Raw genomic sequence first — 14983 nt, 5'->3', positions numbered from 1 at the left:
GGGCTGGCAGAGCTCTCCAGAGCCGGCCACCATGGGAATTCTTAGCATCTGCTGGCATTTTGGGGGAGAGCTCAGACCTCAAAGGTGACTGCCTCTCTCCCTGGGAACAGGGCTGGGGAAGCCAGAGAGAGAATGTGCCAGTGGGCTGCCTCGGCCCTAGCTCTCAGCCCCCCAGCAGAGCTGCAGAAGGTTTGGGGGGTGACTCCAGAGGAGACAGGAATAGTGGGGGTGGCCCCAGCTTGAGGTGGGTCCTTAGGGTCCTCGCCTTTCACTTAGGGTTCTCGCCTCCAAATTCTCAGGATTGGAGGAAGCAGAGGAGGCTGGGCTACCTGACCTGCTTCCCCTTCTTCCACATTCCAAGGAGATCTGGCCTGGCCGTTGCCTAAGACCAGACGGATGTTCTCTCCCCTCACTCCCGGGTTTCTGGCCCCAGAAACACCTTGGAGAGACGCCGCCCTTTCTGGGGCTTACTTGGGGCCTGTCGGTGGGCTGGGGCTGGCGGCGCTGAGCCTTTCAGGTGCCCAGGGCCGGGAATCTGAGGGAAGAACCAGGTGAGGGTGGGTGGAGGGGCCAGCTCTGAGCCGGTGCGTGGACCTTCAAACAAGTGCGGGAGTACAGGGTATGGAGGGACACAGGGTGGGGGCGTGAGGGAGGGGAGGAACACGGGCTTCAGAGATGGGGAGGGGCAGCGAGGCAGGAGAGGGGGCTTCTGGGGAGCCGCCTCAGGTCTCCTGCCAAAAAAATGAACCATAAAAAAGCTGGAGGGGAGCAGCAGGGGAAGGAAGGAGAGAAAGGAGATGGGGAGGAAGGGAGGGGAGGAACAGCCCCTCCACACCAATAGCCCGGCAGGGGGACGTGAGTAATACATGGCTGGTTCAGAGGGAGTGAGATCAAAAGCGAGTAGATACAAGAGGTTTGTGCTTCACCGACCAGACAGCCAGAGGCTCAATGAGACCTTTGTTACCCAGGCCCAAGTCAGGGTTGAAGGAATACCTGACCTCCCCCGCCGGCCCAGCCCACCCTCACCCTACCGGCCACCGGGCTGGGGGAGGGGCGAGCCAGGCCTTCTCAGTGAGTCAAGTGGAGTTGGGCACCGCTCAGACCCGGGCTGGTGGGCGGGAAGAAGGAGGAGGCCTGCACTGGCTGGGCGTGGAGCTTCTGGGGGTAAGTGGAGGAGTGAGTGGCTGCCTGGAAGGCAGGGAGACTGCCAGGGCCAGGGGGCCCACCAGGTGAGCCGTCCCTTGGACCCCGGCCCCAGTGGCCCTTGGGAGGGGACCGAGGGCATTCAGCTTGGAGCCCACGGTTCTTTGCAGGTCCTGAGTCTGGGACGTGGGGGCCCACGGGAGAGGGAGGCAAGGGAGAACCAGAGGTTTCTGGGGTTGCGGCGGGTGACCAGAAGTTCAGGGACGTTGGAGGGTGTCCAGCAGCTTGACCCGTAGGTTGGATAAGACGTGTGTGAGTGAGTGTGTGCATACACCCTGTTGCTGCTGGAGTGTGGGAAGCCCAGTTAAAGGAGGTCGGTCCAGCTGGAGTCCTGAAGAGAACAGTGAGCCTGCCCCTGGGGCGAAGGACACCGCTGCTCCCTGGCAGGGACACGGCCTGATGTGGGCCTAAGACCTCTGATTTTCTCCTTGGGGTCTGAAATCCCCTGAGGCTTCCTGAAACCTGGAGTCCCCTGAACTCCTGTCCCCCGAGGCTGATGCTTGCCCACAACTGACCCATCAAGGGACAGGAAAGTAGGAGACAGTCCTTATGTTTAGAGCACGTCTTTTCCAGGGTCCTGAGACCTTGGTTCCCCTCCACTCAGCTCTGCCCTGAGCCCTGGCCATGCCCGGGGAATATCCTGTCAACGAGAGAGGGAGAGCACCAAGCACCCGCTCCCACAGCATCGCCCAGGGATGGGTCCAAAGCAGGCCGCCCTCAGCTGGTGGGGATTTCAAGTTCCGGCCCTTTTCCTGCCTCCACGTGGGTCTGAAAAGAAGGCCCTGCTTTCCTCTAAACCACATGAGAACAGGTATAGTTGTAGTCACACTGACCACTCGAGGCAGTGTGGGCCAGCCCCCCACCTTGGGGGTGCTCAAGAAACTTGTTCGCCCCTCTGAAGAATAGAACCTCTGGTTCTCCTTTGCCTTCCATTCCCGGGGGCCCCCAAAGCCCACACTCAGGCCTTCATCTTAGCTCTCCTTTACCCACACCCTCCTTTGCCCTCTCTGCTTCCTGTGGTTGGACTAGGAAGGGTTAAGCTTTGTAAGGAGAGAGTCTAATATGGGGCTGGCCCTGGGCACTGGCTGCAGTATCATTGAAAAGATCCGGCCTTACTGTCTCTCTCTGGGAGGGGGTAGTTAAGGACCCGGAGCAGGGGGCTGGAAGCTAATTAAGGGAATTTGAGGAGGTCCTTTATGGCCAGGAAGCTACCCCTCCTCATACCCCGGAGTGAGGCCCATTGTGTGGGGACTTTGTGGGGCCAGAACTGGAAACTCATTACTGGGAAGGCTTTAATGCTGGGGCCAGGGCAGGTGGTGGGGGATGGTGAGAGAATGTAACCTGGGGGGCCCAGTACCTCGAGGGTGGCAGTGTGGGTGGGAAGGGTTGGTGGGAAGAGGAGGGAGGGCTCCCCAGGTACCCCCAGCTCCCCGCATCCTTTTGAGATTCCCACCGCTGGACCCCCTCAGCTCTGCTGTGGCCTATGGCTTTTCATTCCTATGTGATTGCTGTTTCTAATTCATGTAGGGCTAAAAGCCATGGGCTACAGTGAGGGGCGTGCTCCTTCTGAGATCTGCACCTCCCTCCCCACAGGACCAGGCTGGGAGCCAGCCACAAAGGGGGCACCAGGAGAGGTTTCCACTTGGGGATGGGGCCTGCAGGGGATCTGGTAACCTGGGGTCTGGGGCCAAGGCTGTGTGAGCTGGGCCAAGTCACTTCCCCTCTCTGGGCCTGGTCTCTCACTCTGAAATGAAGAGGCTGAACTGGTGATTCCAGAGGGAGATTCCTTCTGAGGATGGAGACACATTCAGGGGGTGCTGAGGTCTGTAAGTTGGTTTCCTCCCCCCCACCCCCTTGCCATGTTATTGAGGACTGGCTCATGCTCAGAGATTTGGGGGCTAGCGTCAAGGGCATGGGACCACACAGCCCTCCGGCCTTCACTCAGTGCCACCAGGACAGCCTGTGCTTCTCGGCCTTGCTCACTTCTCTGTGGTCAGCTCGGAATCCACAGCCTTCTCTGTGTAAGAGAGATCTCGGGACTTCTCAGTGGTTGAAACGGGAGAACTCAGGCCGGCCACTCAGGGAGAGGAGGTTCAGTAGCGTGAAACTAGGAAGGCAGCCTCTCCCCGTGGGCTGCGAGATGGAGTCTGGGGTTGCTAGCGCCTGGTCTGCTACCCCATCCTGGCATTTGTCACCCTCTCCCCGGATCTGGGAACAAGTACCTCCTCTCCCTATCCCGCACCGTCTGCCACTCACCTTGCCCGACTCCCCAGGCCCATTCTCCCTCTCCCGTTCCTGTCCTACCCCCTAACTCCCATGCAGATCTGCATCTGCCTAACTCCATCCCAGCCCTCCTGGAAGGCTCCAGCTGATGGAAATACGGCGGGCAATCTGGCTGGAGCAGCCGTGGAAGCACCCTCGCCTCCCCTCCAAGCCCCCCAGTCTGTCTAAGACAGACCACTAAAGAATCAGAGGGTACGGTAGTTGGTGTTGAGAACCAGGAGGCAAGTTACTTACAATGTCTCGGAGCCCTTCATCTCCCTGGCCAGCATTCGCCTAGTGTTGGCTCTGTGCCAGGCAAGATTCTATCCGTCTTACCTGTGCTCATTTAATCCTGGAAACAACTCTTAAGAACAAAGTACTGTGATTATCCCATTTTACTTTGGGAGATCTGAGGCAGAAGGGAGCCAAGAAACGAGCCCAAGTTCATAGGGCTAGTAAGGGGCAGAGGCAGCGATTTGAACCTGGATTCTTACCACATCGTGCTGGATGTGGGGAGAGCCAACAAGTTGGCATGGGAGAGCACTCTGGAAGCTGGAAAGTGCTGGATGCATGTCCACAAACTGGCTCCGTGGCCCAACTCTAACCATCCTTCGTCCATCGCTGGTTTTCCTTTTCCAGCAACAGCAGAGGGGGAGAAAATCAAAACAATAGGAGAAGCAAAGAGAAAGCCCAAGCCAGCTGGGTTTTTGCTGAGGCTGCTTCAAGCCACTTCCCCTCTCGCCCCAGCTTCGGTGGTGCAAGGAACAGGGATGAGACTTGCCAGGCTTTCTCACTTTCCCTCTGGGTCCTCTTGCCCAGAGATCAGAGGTGGCTACCACCTTTCCCCACCTCCCTCCTCATCCAGCTGCCCCTGGCTCCGAATGAGCCTATCCTCTGTTCCTTCCTCTGTGCGAGGACATCCAGGCACCCGACTTACTCCCCTTAGCTTCCGGATCTAATGGGCAAGTCAGGTTGGAACAGCGCCCCCTTCCTGTCTCTGCAACTGGGTCCCTCACAGGAATCCTGTTGCACGGTTTGCCAGGGAGTCCCCCGCAATGGGCTGGGCCTAGAGGAAGGGAACAGGGGACCATGCCAGATTTTACCTCCGAAAAGCTCCAGCAAGACAAGGCTCTGAGGAGCCGCTGCTGGGCACACGTTTGTCGAATGAATTGTGAACTGGGAGAAAAGGCGGGTGGGGTAAAAGCAGTAAGTTGCCACAAACAGGGACACAGAGCAAGCCCACCCTTCCTGGGCCCGGGCCTAGGGTGCTTCTGGGGTTACAAGGTTGCAGCTTCTCTCTGTTCTTTGCCTCTTGGCCACTGCCAGTGGTGCAGGCCTGGCAGAGATATGTAATTATATGTTTCACATAATTGTTAAACTGCATTGAATAGGCAAGCTGGCCTCATGCCCTTTCTCCCTGGAGGATTCACGGATCAGAGGGCTGCATCTATCCTGTTCCCTGCCTGCAGACAGCTGAAACCAAAAATATTCTGAACCTCAGACTTTTTCACAGTCCTCAGAGCTACCCCAGTATAAGCCCTCCCCCTTTGAGAGAGTGGGCCCACACTTAACAACACAGATTCAAGTGAATCTCTCCGGTTGTATTTGCCCTGTTTTTAGTGGAAGTGGAGTTTCACTGCTAAAAGTCTGCTCCTTTTAAGCGCAAGACTATTGAAAGAAAAAATCTCTGTCCCATCATTAGAAGGGGATAGCACGGACCATTGGCCTCTGGAAGACCTTCTAGCACTGATAGCCTGGACCGCCGCGTTCCCAGCTTCTGCTGAATGTTAAGCTGACGACCCTAGTCGTGCTTCCAATGACTCTTTAGATAGGCCAGCCTCTGCCAAGCGGTGGGCCTCCTGGAAGGCCCAGGGCATAAAAACACGTCAAGACTGTTAGTGCTCTGACCCTTCCAGCTCCCATGGCGCCTGAGTCCCCCGGAAGCATCGGTGAATGCCTGTTTGTCCTAGAAGTCTCGGAAAGGTGGGAGGAGCATCCCCGCTTTCTCCATAGGTGGGCAAGCGAGAAATGAGGGGGGCTGGCCCGGAAGCCCTCGAAGGCAGAGAGGACCTTGGCTCCAGATTCCAAGGAGTTCAGTCAGCCAGAGGCTGGAAGTCAGTCTCAAGCAGGCCAAGAAGGAGTTAACCTCCAAGGAGAATGAGGGCTTCTCCCAGACCGGAGGCCTGTGCCCAGCTTCGCCTCTGCCAACTCCGGGAAGAAGTCCTGGGATCTGTAGTTTGTGCCACCACCCACCCCTGGCCTGCCTGTTTATCAACAACGTCTTGGGGACTACAGTTCCCAGAAACCTGCAGAGGCCAGGCTTTGGGGGAAGGGGTGGGGTGTGAGGCTCGGTGGCAGCAGGAGGGAGAGGGAGGAGGTGGGGAGAGAAAACCCAATTCACCCCCTTCCTTTTTAATTCTTTCTCCTGGTGTGTCTGCTCCACCGCCCGAGCTAATCCCCCAAATCCGGTCTCCTAAGCCGCAGCTGCTTTCCTTCGCAGTGATGAATGGCTCGGGGAGGGAAGGTGAATTCATATTTTAATTACTGAGGCGCGGTGCTAAGGGGCGCTGGGGAGGGGGCGGGGGTTCAGCATTGTTCTGGAGGCGCGCTGGGCCACTTCTCCTTTGCCCTTTACCTGGGGTGGGGGTGGGGCAGAGTGAGGCTGGGGGGCGCCTTCTCCGCCGCCACTCTGCTTCTGCTTTGGGAGGTGAGGTGAGGGGGGTGGGAGGGAAGACCTCTCTCTCCCTTCTTTTTTGTTTGGCAGAGGATTCCAGGCATGTCCCAACACTTGTAAATATCTCCCTACCCTTCCAGCCCCCACTGCCGTCCACTTTGGTGGAGGACATTGCCCAAATCCGAGGCACTTAGGAGTTCCTGGTCTGCCAGCATGAAGCCGTGGCTGTCTCCTCCCCTAGTGTCTAGATTGCTCTGGGACCCTCTCTCTCTTGGTCCCTCCAACGTGTTCAAGCCATCTCTGACCCACTGCCCCAGTTTGGGTGGACGTGCTAGGGCTGCCCCCCCCCCCCCCCCGGGAGGGTGCCTGGTATAGAGAGGAGAAGCAAGGTTGAGGGACAGGGGAAGGGGTCAACAGGAAGGCTGGGAACCCCCTGGTGGTTGGGGATGATGAGCTATGGGTTCACACCTCAGCTCGGCTCCCACAGAGCTGGCCAAGCAGAGGCTCTTTCTCGCCTCCATACCCCAGATCATCTCAGATCTGAGCTGGGGACAAAGGCCAGAGAGGAGGATGGGGAATACATCCAAGCCACCAGCTTGCAGTCAGATGCAGCCAACTGTGAGTTAGCGGGGGGGTCTGTCCGGTGTCCACCTTCCTTTCCTTCCTATGCTGAGTTGATGGGGGCCATCTTTCTATCCCTTAGCCTCTCCTGGGCTAGAGGCACGGAAGCTGAGGCCGGAGGGGAAGCTGCAGGATGGGAGGGGAAGTTTCCATCACGAACACAGATAAGTAGGGGCTGCCTCCAGGCGCTGGTCCACTTGCTTCATTGAAACTCTGCACTCTGCCCATTTCAGACACTCAAAACCCTTTCTCCTCAAGTAGACAGAGCAGGAGGAAGTTCATCAGGACCTACCTTTTCCAGGAAGCCCTCCTGTTGGTGCTGAGACACTCTGCAAAGTGTGAAGGGATCAAGGCAGTGTGGGCAAAGCAGAGAGAGACGTGGAGGCACAGCCCCGACAGCTCCCCAGGTACCTGCCAGCATCGCAGAGGGATCCTGAAGGCTGAGTGGGACCCCGAGCAGGAGAGATAACCCTGGAATGGGAAGGCGTTCTCTACTCCACAGCTCCCCACTTTGGGGACCGTCCCAGGGACCTGTATCATGCACAGAGCCCAGACTGCTTTCAGGGCTTGGAGTCCCACTCCTTATAGGGAAGACGAACTTGTCGGGCCCTGGTAGGGAAGGCAGAGGACAATCAGAGCACTTTATATATCAAAGATATATATATTGGCTTCATCCAACCCTCTGGAAACTCTGATGTGTAGGTCCTGGTTCCTCCAACCTCTAGCCCCAAACTTCCCTACAGTTAGCAAAAAAGGCAGGATTTTCTCATCTCTCCCAAAGGACCTTGGGGAGGAACAGTCACTTCAGGGGGTACACTTTGCTGGGGTTTTCTAAAAGATTTTTTTGAAGTGTATTTACTTATTTTGAGAGAGAGAGAGAACACGCGCGTGCATGTGCACAAGCAAGGGAGGAGCCGAGAGGGAGGGAGAGAGAGAATCCTCAGCAGGCTCCACACTGTTCAGTGCAGAGCCTGACTCTGGGCTCGGACCCACGAACCGTGAGATCGTGACCTGAGCGGAAGTCAAGAGTTGGATGCTTAACCAACTGAACCACCCAGGCACCCCCACTTTTACTGTTTTTTTGGAAAGAGCAGACATTGGAGGGGAAGTATGGTAGGGAGAAAAGAGGATCTATGCACCTTGGGGCCAGAGACCCTGAGCTGCGCCTGGACCCAGACTTGGGGTGGGAGAGTCATGGTCAAAGCGACTTGCCTGGCTTGTTTTAACTACGAATTCCTTCCCCAGATCAGCTTTGTTGGGCCTACTGACTTCTCCCCACGTATTTTTTCCTGTAATCGAGGAAATGCTGTGTTGATAGTACCCTTGACATACATCCCCCTAAGCAAAGGAAGTGGATGCATTACAATTACTGACTATAAGGAAACCCACCTGTTCTCCCTCCCGTCTTCCTGATCAGACCAGGATTTCTAGTGCCCTTCTGGCCCTTTAGGTAACCCCTTGGTACACTGAGATGAGGAAGTGAAAGCCCAGAGAGGCACAGCCACTTGCCAGGGTGACACAGCATGCCGGCGTCAGAGACAAGAATAGAGCCCAGGCCATCTAAGCCCCAGTTTAGATCCCAGTCTCTCTAGGTTTGTCACGGGAGGGATCCAGAGATGGCTGCGGGAGATAGATCTAGAAATATGGTCGTTGCGTCCCGGCTCTGTCTATATATATCCTGGAGATTGCTCTCTGCTCTCTATATATACTCCAGGAGAGTGGGTATGTGGAGGATGCTGGAAATCGGGTGATTAAATGGCCAGTCTACCTACCCATGCTGACTCAGGCTGGGCCTCCTGCCCACCCAGCTGGCCATTGGAAATGCACTGCACCTATTAATTACAGTCATTAGCTGTATTACCAGGACACTTGGAGGGTAAGGGAGGGGAGAATCCTGATAGGACCCGGCTCCACTGTGGGCACCGCGCTTGGTGAGGGCCTGCCAGCCGGGGCCCTCTGCTCGGCCTGCGGAAACGCGAAGTTTGTCCAAAGGAGCAATGTTGGCCAAACCTGTGGAACTGTCCAGAGAGCCGTCGCCTGGGCCTTGCCAGGTTCCTCAAATACAGGGGGACCACCCGATGCAGAGCCGGGCCGGGGACATCCCTCATGCTTCCTGATTCCTGACTTCGGCATAGCCCCACACCTCCCTCCTTCCTCTCAGCATTTGGGCTGCCCCCCAAATTCTTCCTAAAGAGAAAAATGATCCAAACCAGGCCTAGGATGGGAGCCTGACCTCCACGCAGAGTGCTCTCTTGGTGCCCAGCTGCTCTGCTTCGGCCGACTTGAGTATACATCTGCTCCCTCCAGGGCAGGCTAGGGGCAGAGGAAGGGCAGAGAAGCGAGCTGGAGGACTCTGCAGGGTGGGTACCCACCTCCTGAAGCCTGCTCCCAGCCCTAGCCAGACTGCCCCCGCTCCCAGAGGGGCGCCCGCCTCCAGTGCTGGGTGCCCGGGCACCGTGTCAGCCGGGAGTGGAGATAACATGCCGAGCCGGGGCGAACCCAGCCTCAGCCTCTATCTCAGCCTTACTTTCCTGCCAGGGAAGAAACTATATCTTTACCCTTATGTACCTACCTCCCCACCCCGTTGCCCAGCATAGCTGCTCAATAAAATAGCCTGTTGGCTAAAAGAATTCTCCGCTGTCTGTTCTCTGCACGAGGAGGACCGGGATTTGTGCTGCTCTGAGCAAAGAAAGTCCATTCTGTTTTCTATAGGTTTCCTGAAGGGTATTAAGCAGATGGGGGCTGCGAGGAAAGGGGGGGACCCCGTGACTCAGTTCCAGGTGTCAAGGTCAAGGCTGTTGGATGCAGGCCCACAAAGTCCCACATTTGTTTATTTGTTTGTTTGTTTTTTAACGTTTTTATTTATTTCTGAGACAGAGAGAGACAGAGCATGAACGGGGAGGGGCAGAGAGAAAGGGAGACACAGAATCAGAAGCAGGCTCCAGGCTCTGAGCCAGCAGCCCAGAGCCCGACGCGGGGCTCGAACTCACGGACCGTGAGATGGTAACCTGAGCTGAAGTCAGACGCTTAACCGACTGAGCCACCCAGGTGCCCCCAAAGTCCCCCATTTGGATCATTGGACTGTGTGACCTAGAGGAGCGAGTGGAAGCCCCCACCCCTAACCCGGGTCAGGTGGCACGGAGCTTCCTTTGGGCCAGCTTGCTTCCTGTTCCCCAACCACAGGTGTGCGGTGGTGAGGTGAGGCAGAGCGGGCAGGAGAGGAACAAAGGCAGCAGTAGCTGGGGCTCCCTCTTCCCCACCCAGGACTCACCCAGGCTCCGATTTGAGGAATGACATCAGCTCCACAGAGATCTGGAAATGCTGAACTTTTCACAGAGGCTGTTTGTTTGATGCCTGTCCCACCCCCACCCCCACCCCCACCCCCCCACCTGTGTGAGAGGTTTGGCAGGGCCTGGCAGGCTCAGGGAGTGGTGGTGGCTGGCCAGATCCGGAGGGCTCTGGGAACGTTAACCCCAGCTTGCATCTCTCTCTCTCTCTCTCTCTCTCTCTCTCTCTCTCTCGCCTTCCTCCTGCCCCTCTTCCTCCCCTGCCTCTCCCTGCAGATCTTCTCCGGTGAGCATCCCCCCAGCCTGGCCCAGGGCATGCCCCAGTTCACTTTTGCCTGCTTCTGTGGCCTCCACGGCTTCTGCAAGATGAAGAGGAAGAAGGAGGAAGTTCACAGAGAGCGGGAAACGGCCGTGTGAGCTGGACCGGGGCCCCTTCTGCAGCCTCCAGCAGGTTCCAGGCCTGAGGGCGCGCCCACCTCTGGAAGGACCCTCCTGGCCAAGAAGCCTCGGAGCAGCCCCAGGAGTGAAACTTCTTTCCTGCCCTCAGGGTTCCAAGCCCTCCACTCAGGGTGACTCTTCGGCTGAGGGATGTGCCGCCTTGGTGGGCTAGGAGCGCTGCTCCTGGATAGGAAACTGGACCTCCCGGCAGCCCCCACGCCGGGGGAGGCCTCAGGCAGGCCGGGCCGAGTGGAGGTGTAAGAGGAGCCCCCCTCCAAAGCCAGGATGCAGTCTCTCCTGGGAGCCCGGGACTTGAGGCAGGAGCCTCTCCGGAGCAGCATCCCTGAGAGAGGGGTCCTTTCCTGTCCCCTCCCAGCGTTCTCCTGGGCCAGGTGGAGCCAGGACCAAGGCGGGCAGCCGGGTTGGGAGTCGGATGGCAGAGTCGGGACAGGGAGAGGCAGGCAACGTCCTCGTGGCAGGAGGCCAGCTCGGTGTCCCCTGGGCGCCTCCCTCTCCCGCACTCCAGAAGGCAGCTTTCTCTCCAGGCCTGGCCTCGCAGACCCTCTGACCCCTGGCACACCTCCTTGCAGCAGCACGGATGTGGGGGCCTGTTTCCCAGGCCCCGACTCTCCTTCTTGGGAACTGTCATCCAGGACCAGACTGTGGGGCCCCCTTCCTGGACTGTGCCGTGTCCTCCCTTTATTCTCCTGTCTCCTCTCCTTGCCCACCTGCCTCTACTTTCTCTTCTCAGAAGCCATAGAGAGGGAAGGGCTTGCATGTTGTGCCTTTGGGGGAAACAGGGTAGAGGGACCCTCTAGGACCTGCCTCGCCTTTCCCCCCTAATCTCTCCACTCCCCTCAGTCTTCCAGGGTCAGTCTCAGCCCCCTCTCCCAGCCTATTTCCAGCCGGTAAGAAGCAGACAAAACCCCCTTTCCTTCTTCCTTCCTTCCCTCCTCCCTCCTCCCATGTGATCTAACTTACCCTCCTGTCACAGTGCCCGAACCTCTCGGGTGCTAGAGGGTCACACGGGCAGCAATGGCAGTGGCAGAGACACTTTGGGCAGATTCTGTAACTTTAGCAAGTCTGCCCTCTCCTTCAGCACAGAGCAGGTCGGCCCAGGAACAGAGTCAGATGCCCGGTAGCCTCCGGGGACAGAATATTCTTTCTGACAGTTAACAGGTGGGCTAGGGAGAGGAGGTCAGGATCCCAGGACGGAAGGTGGGGCTGTGTGCCCTTTTTCTTGGAATGTGCCTCTCTGGGCAGTCAGGGAGGGCAGAAGACCACCTGTGCTGGTTCATCCGGAACCTGGGAGAAGCAAAGGCACATCCTGTCCTCGCAGCTTTTATTCGCCTGTCCAGCTCATGCCCCATGCTCAGGGGCATTTCCTGAGCTTCCGGCAGATTTGGTGGGAGACAGGTCATCTTTGTGAAGCCAGAGCACCGCTTACGATCCCTCTCCTCCCATCCTCCAACCACCTCCTTTGCCCCTAGCACCCAGCCCCAGACCTGTACAATCTGTTAGTTCCTTTTATATCCAAAGAACTATAAACAGAAGTCCTTCCCTCAAGGAAACAGCAATAAAGGCCAGTGGGGTCACAAGGGACAGAGGAAAAGCTCCCCGGTTCTTTGGCCTCTTGGACGGTAGAGGCCTTGGAAGAAGCAGAGACGGGCAGAAAACGCTTTCAAGGGTACCTTGATCAGGCGGCAGGGGAGCCCGCCTGGAGGGCATGTGTGTCCCTAGCGGTGGCCTGTGAGGCTGCAGGCTTAGAGAAGCCACTCTTGCGGTGGAGGATGAAATTGTATCCCTGGAACCTCAGAGGTGTTGGGTGTTAGGTCCTGACCGCATGGGCTCACCCGGAGGAAAGGTCAGGAGAGGTGGCGAAGGAGGGTTTTGCCCCTGCGTACCTCTCGGGGCTCGGCAGCGATGTCTGCTGCAGGGGTCTGGCAGTAAGCCCGTCCAGAGAGCTTCTTCCCCCGGGGAGAACTCCTTTGACTCCAAAGGGATACCGGATATCTGGAGCCCCTGCTAGGGGAGCATGGGAGAGGTCCCAAGGTCAGGGCATCACTGGTCTGAGTGGAGGGCTAGCGGTGCCTGCAGACAGCAGCCCGTGGCCCCTCCTTCATCCAGGGTGAAGGTGGGGGCAAATGCCTTGCTGAGTAGGAGGCGGCAACAGCTTTGAGCCATACCCACCCCTCGTCCCACCGTCCCTCCCTCGGTCTCCTTCTCAGGGAAATGGTGACTTGGCTCCTCTCAGCGCCTGGAGCCGATCTGGAGACCTGTTCCTGCCCGTCTGCCTCTGGGTAAGCCCTCGTGTCCACAGACCGTGCGCCCCAGGCCTCTGGCTCACAGTCCAGGCTTCTCTTTCTTCTGTTTCTTTTGGGGCATCGAGGTCTGGCCACCCCGTTTATTGCCTTGCCCTGAGGCTCCTCCCCAGAGGACAGGTTGGTCCATTTTGCCCTCCCCGTTCCTAATTCCCTCCACCCCACAGTTCTCTCCCAGACTCTACCTTGAGGAGGGGGACGGGAACTCCTGGGCGGAGGAAGGGGGCACAAGAGTCAGTGATTCTGGAAGGAGGCGGGCCTCTCCTTCTTGCTGTGTGGCACTGAGTCCTTGCTGGAGGGCGGGAGGCCCTGGCCTCCCTGGGCCTCAGTTTTCCCCTCTTGTGCTGCGGGCTGTTGAATGGGGGATAAAGAAACGTGAGGGGTGCATGAGGTTCTTGTGACTCGAATGTTGTCTGGGGCCGGGCCCTAGGGACCCCGAAGGGCTTCTTGAAGTATTTTATTTTATTTTATTTTATTTTATTTTATTTTATTTTAGTAGAATATCATTTCCTTCTCCACTCCCAGGGAAGGGCTTTTTGGATGTCGCAGGAGTCAACAGAAATATATACAGAGATTGTTATTTTTGAAACAAATAAAAAGAGCAATAATTTAACTGAAATATGCACGAAGTACCACAGTGGATGCAAAGGGCATTGAGCTGGGAACCAGATCTCCTGGGTTCCGGCCCTGCTGCTTAGACACTGATGACAGTGTGATCTTAGGCTAATCATGTCCTATTTCTGGGACTCAGTCTCCTCCCACCAACGTCCTCCAAGTACCCCCCATCAGAGGCCAGGACTCTGTGGCCCTGGGCAGTCGAGCCTCAGTGGGGCTCAGGGCTGAGGAGGCACAGGGGTTGTAGTCTCCTGGGCTCCGTGTCTGCAGCTCCGTGTGGGGAGGGCAGGTGGAAGCCGTATGGCAGGTCTAGGCAATGGCGGGGGTGGTGACAGGGACAGCCAAGGCACCCATAGCTTCCGCTCGAACCCTCCCCCAGGGCCCCGAGCAGTTCTGCCTCTCCTCCTTCCTGCAGCCGGGCCTGTCTAGGCCACCTCAGGTGCCGCTTTTGTGCACATTCTCTTACACACACACACTCCACCCCTGGCAGATGGGATCTCAGAGGACCAGCTCGGGGCCCTGGCTCTGTAACCCATGGGCTCCCCTCTACCCAGCTGCTGGTGAGCCCGTCTCCAAGCTGCTCAAGCCACCCCACCTCACTACCTTGCCTTCTGCAAGGGGAAGTCAGGCTGCAATCTGCCCGGCCTGCAGAATGAATGTGCATTTCTCCGGTGGGTTGGGATGTGCCCATGGTGGGATGGGCTGATGACTGGCCGTCGTTGGATGGAGAGCTGCCGCCCGTAGGTTCCCAGTGTTCCACCATGGCTGGCTCCTGACCTCAGTAACTTGCCTCCTCTCTCCCAGACTCTATAAAAGGTGGCAAGAAGACTCATTTCCTCCCCACCTCATAGGAAGGCACTCATCACAAGGGCACTTTGTATCAGATGTGCCTAGATGAGCTTGAACTTTTGGAGGCAAACACTTGGTTTACAACGATGAAGACGGGCTTTCACCAGAGAAGGAAACTTCTGGCTGCTGCGTTTGGGGGGCTCCCGGTAGGCTGATCCAGAAAGCCTGGTGTCCACCCTGGAGGTGGCTGCTGTGCCCAGCAGGTGACAGGGCTGACAACACCATCAAAACCGAGAACCAGAATCTGTTCTCAAAGAACAAACGCTCCATCCCTCTGACACAAAAGCAAGAGCGTGAGAGAGTTGTCACCACCATCACCCTGTTCCCAATACAAACAGCATCCTAAGCCTACGTGGCTAAAAAAGCTAGGAGCAGGGGGCGGGCTGGTCCGAGTGAGTCCTCTATTCCCCAGGCCATACCCCCTAGGTCAGTGCCTACTGTGTTGGGCTGTGTGGCCAGTCCAGTCTGGGTTCCCTTCTGTAAATTCCTGTAGGATCAGAGCCACAGATCACGAAGAAGAAACAGAAACCTTGGCTATCCACAGGGAAGCCAGGACCATCCGCCAGGAGGGTGAGGTTGGGGGAACTACCCAGCCCATCCCTGGAGGAACTCGTTATCCTGAGGAAGGCATTCCAAAAGCCCGGAGCCCCCAAAGCTGGGCACCTCGACAGCAACTCGAGGCTCTGAAGTTCAAGGGTTTCCTAGTGGGCTAC

The 14983-nt window shown here is 57.4% G+C and overlaps 1 protein-coding gene across 6 annotated transcripts; it reads left to right on the top strand.

Annotated features, from left to right (window-relative positions):
- The first annotated feature begins 4668 nt into the window (after window positions 1–4668).
- Window positions 4669–12787, top strand: BLACAT1 (BLACAT1 overlapping LEMD1 locus). 6 transcript variants are annotated; one of them, XM_058700692.1, is made up of 3 exons: window positions 5789–5989; window positions 6994–7167; window positions 10324–12787. In XM_058700692.1, the coding sequence occupies exon 3, from the start codon at window positions 10363–10365 to the stop codon at window positions 10462–10464; it is 102 nt and encodes a 33-aa protein (XP_058556675.1). In that variant the 5' UTR covers window positions 5789–5989; window positions 6994–7167; window positions 10324–10362; the 3' UTR covers window positions 10465–12787. The 6 variants fall into 6 exon arrangements, 3 of the variants coding, with proteins under 3 accessions (XP_058556674.1, XP_058556675.1, XP_058556676.1); XR_009254051.1 differs by lacking the exon at window positions 10324–12787 and having other exon boundaries at window positions 4669–5989; window positions 7062–9390; XR_009254052.1 differs by lacking the exon at window positions 10324–12787 and having other exon boundaries at window positions 4669–5989; window positions 7022–9390.
- Window positions 12788–14983: the final 2196 nt, after the last annotated feature.

The sequence above is a fragment of the Neofelis nebulosa genome, chromosome 15, assembly GCF_028018385.1.
Source record: "Neofelis nebulosa isolate mNeoNeb1 chromosome 15, mNeoNeb1.pri, whole genome shotgun sequence".
NCBI classification, from domain to species: Eukaryota; Metazoa; Chordata; class Mammalia; order Carnivora; family Felidae; genus Neofelis; species Neofelis nebulosa.
Note: the sequence above shows the minus strand (reverse complement) of the source record. Positions and strands in the feature narration are given on the sequence as shown.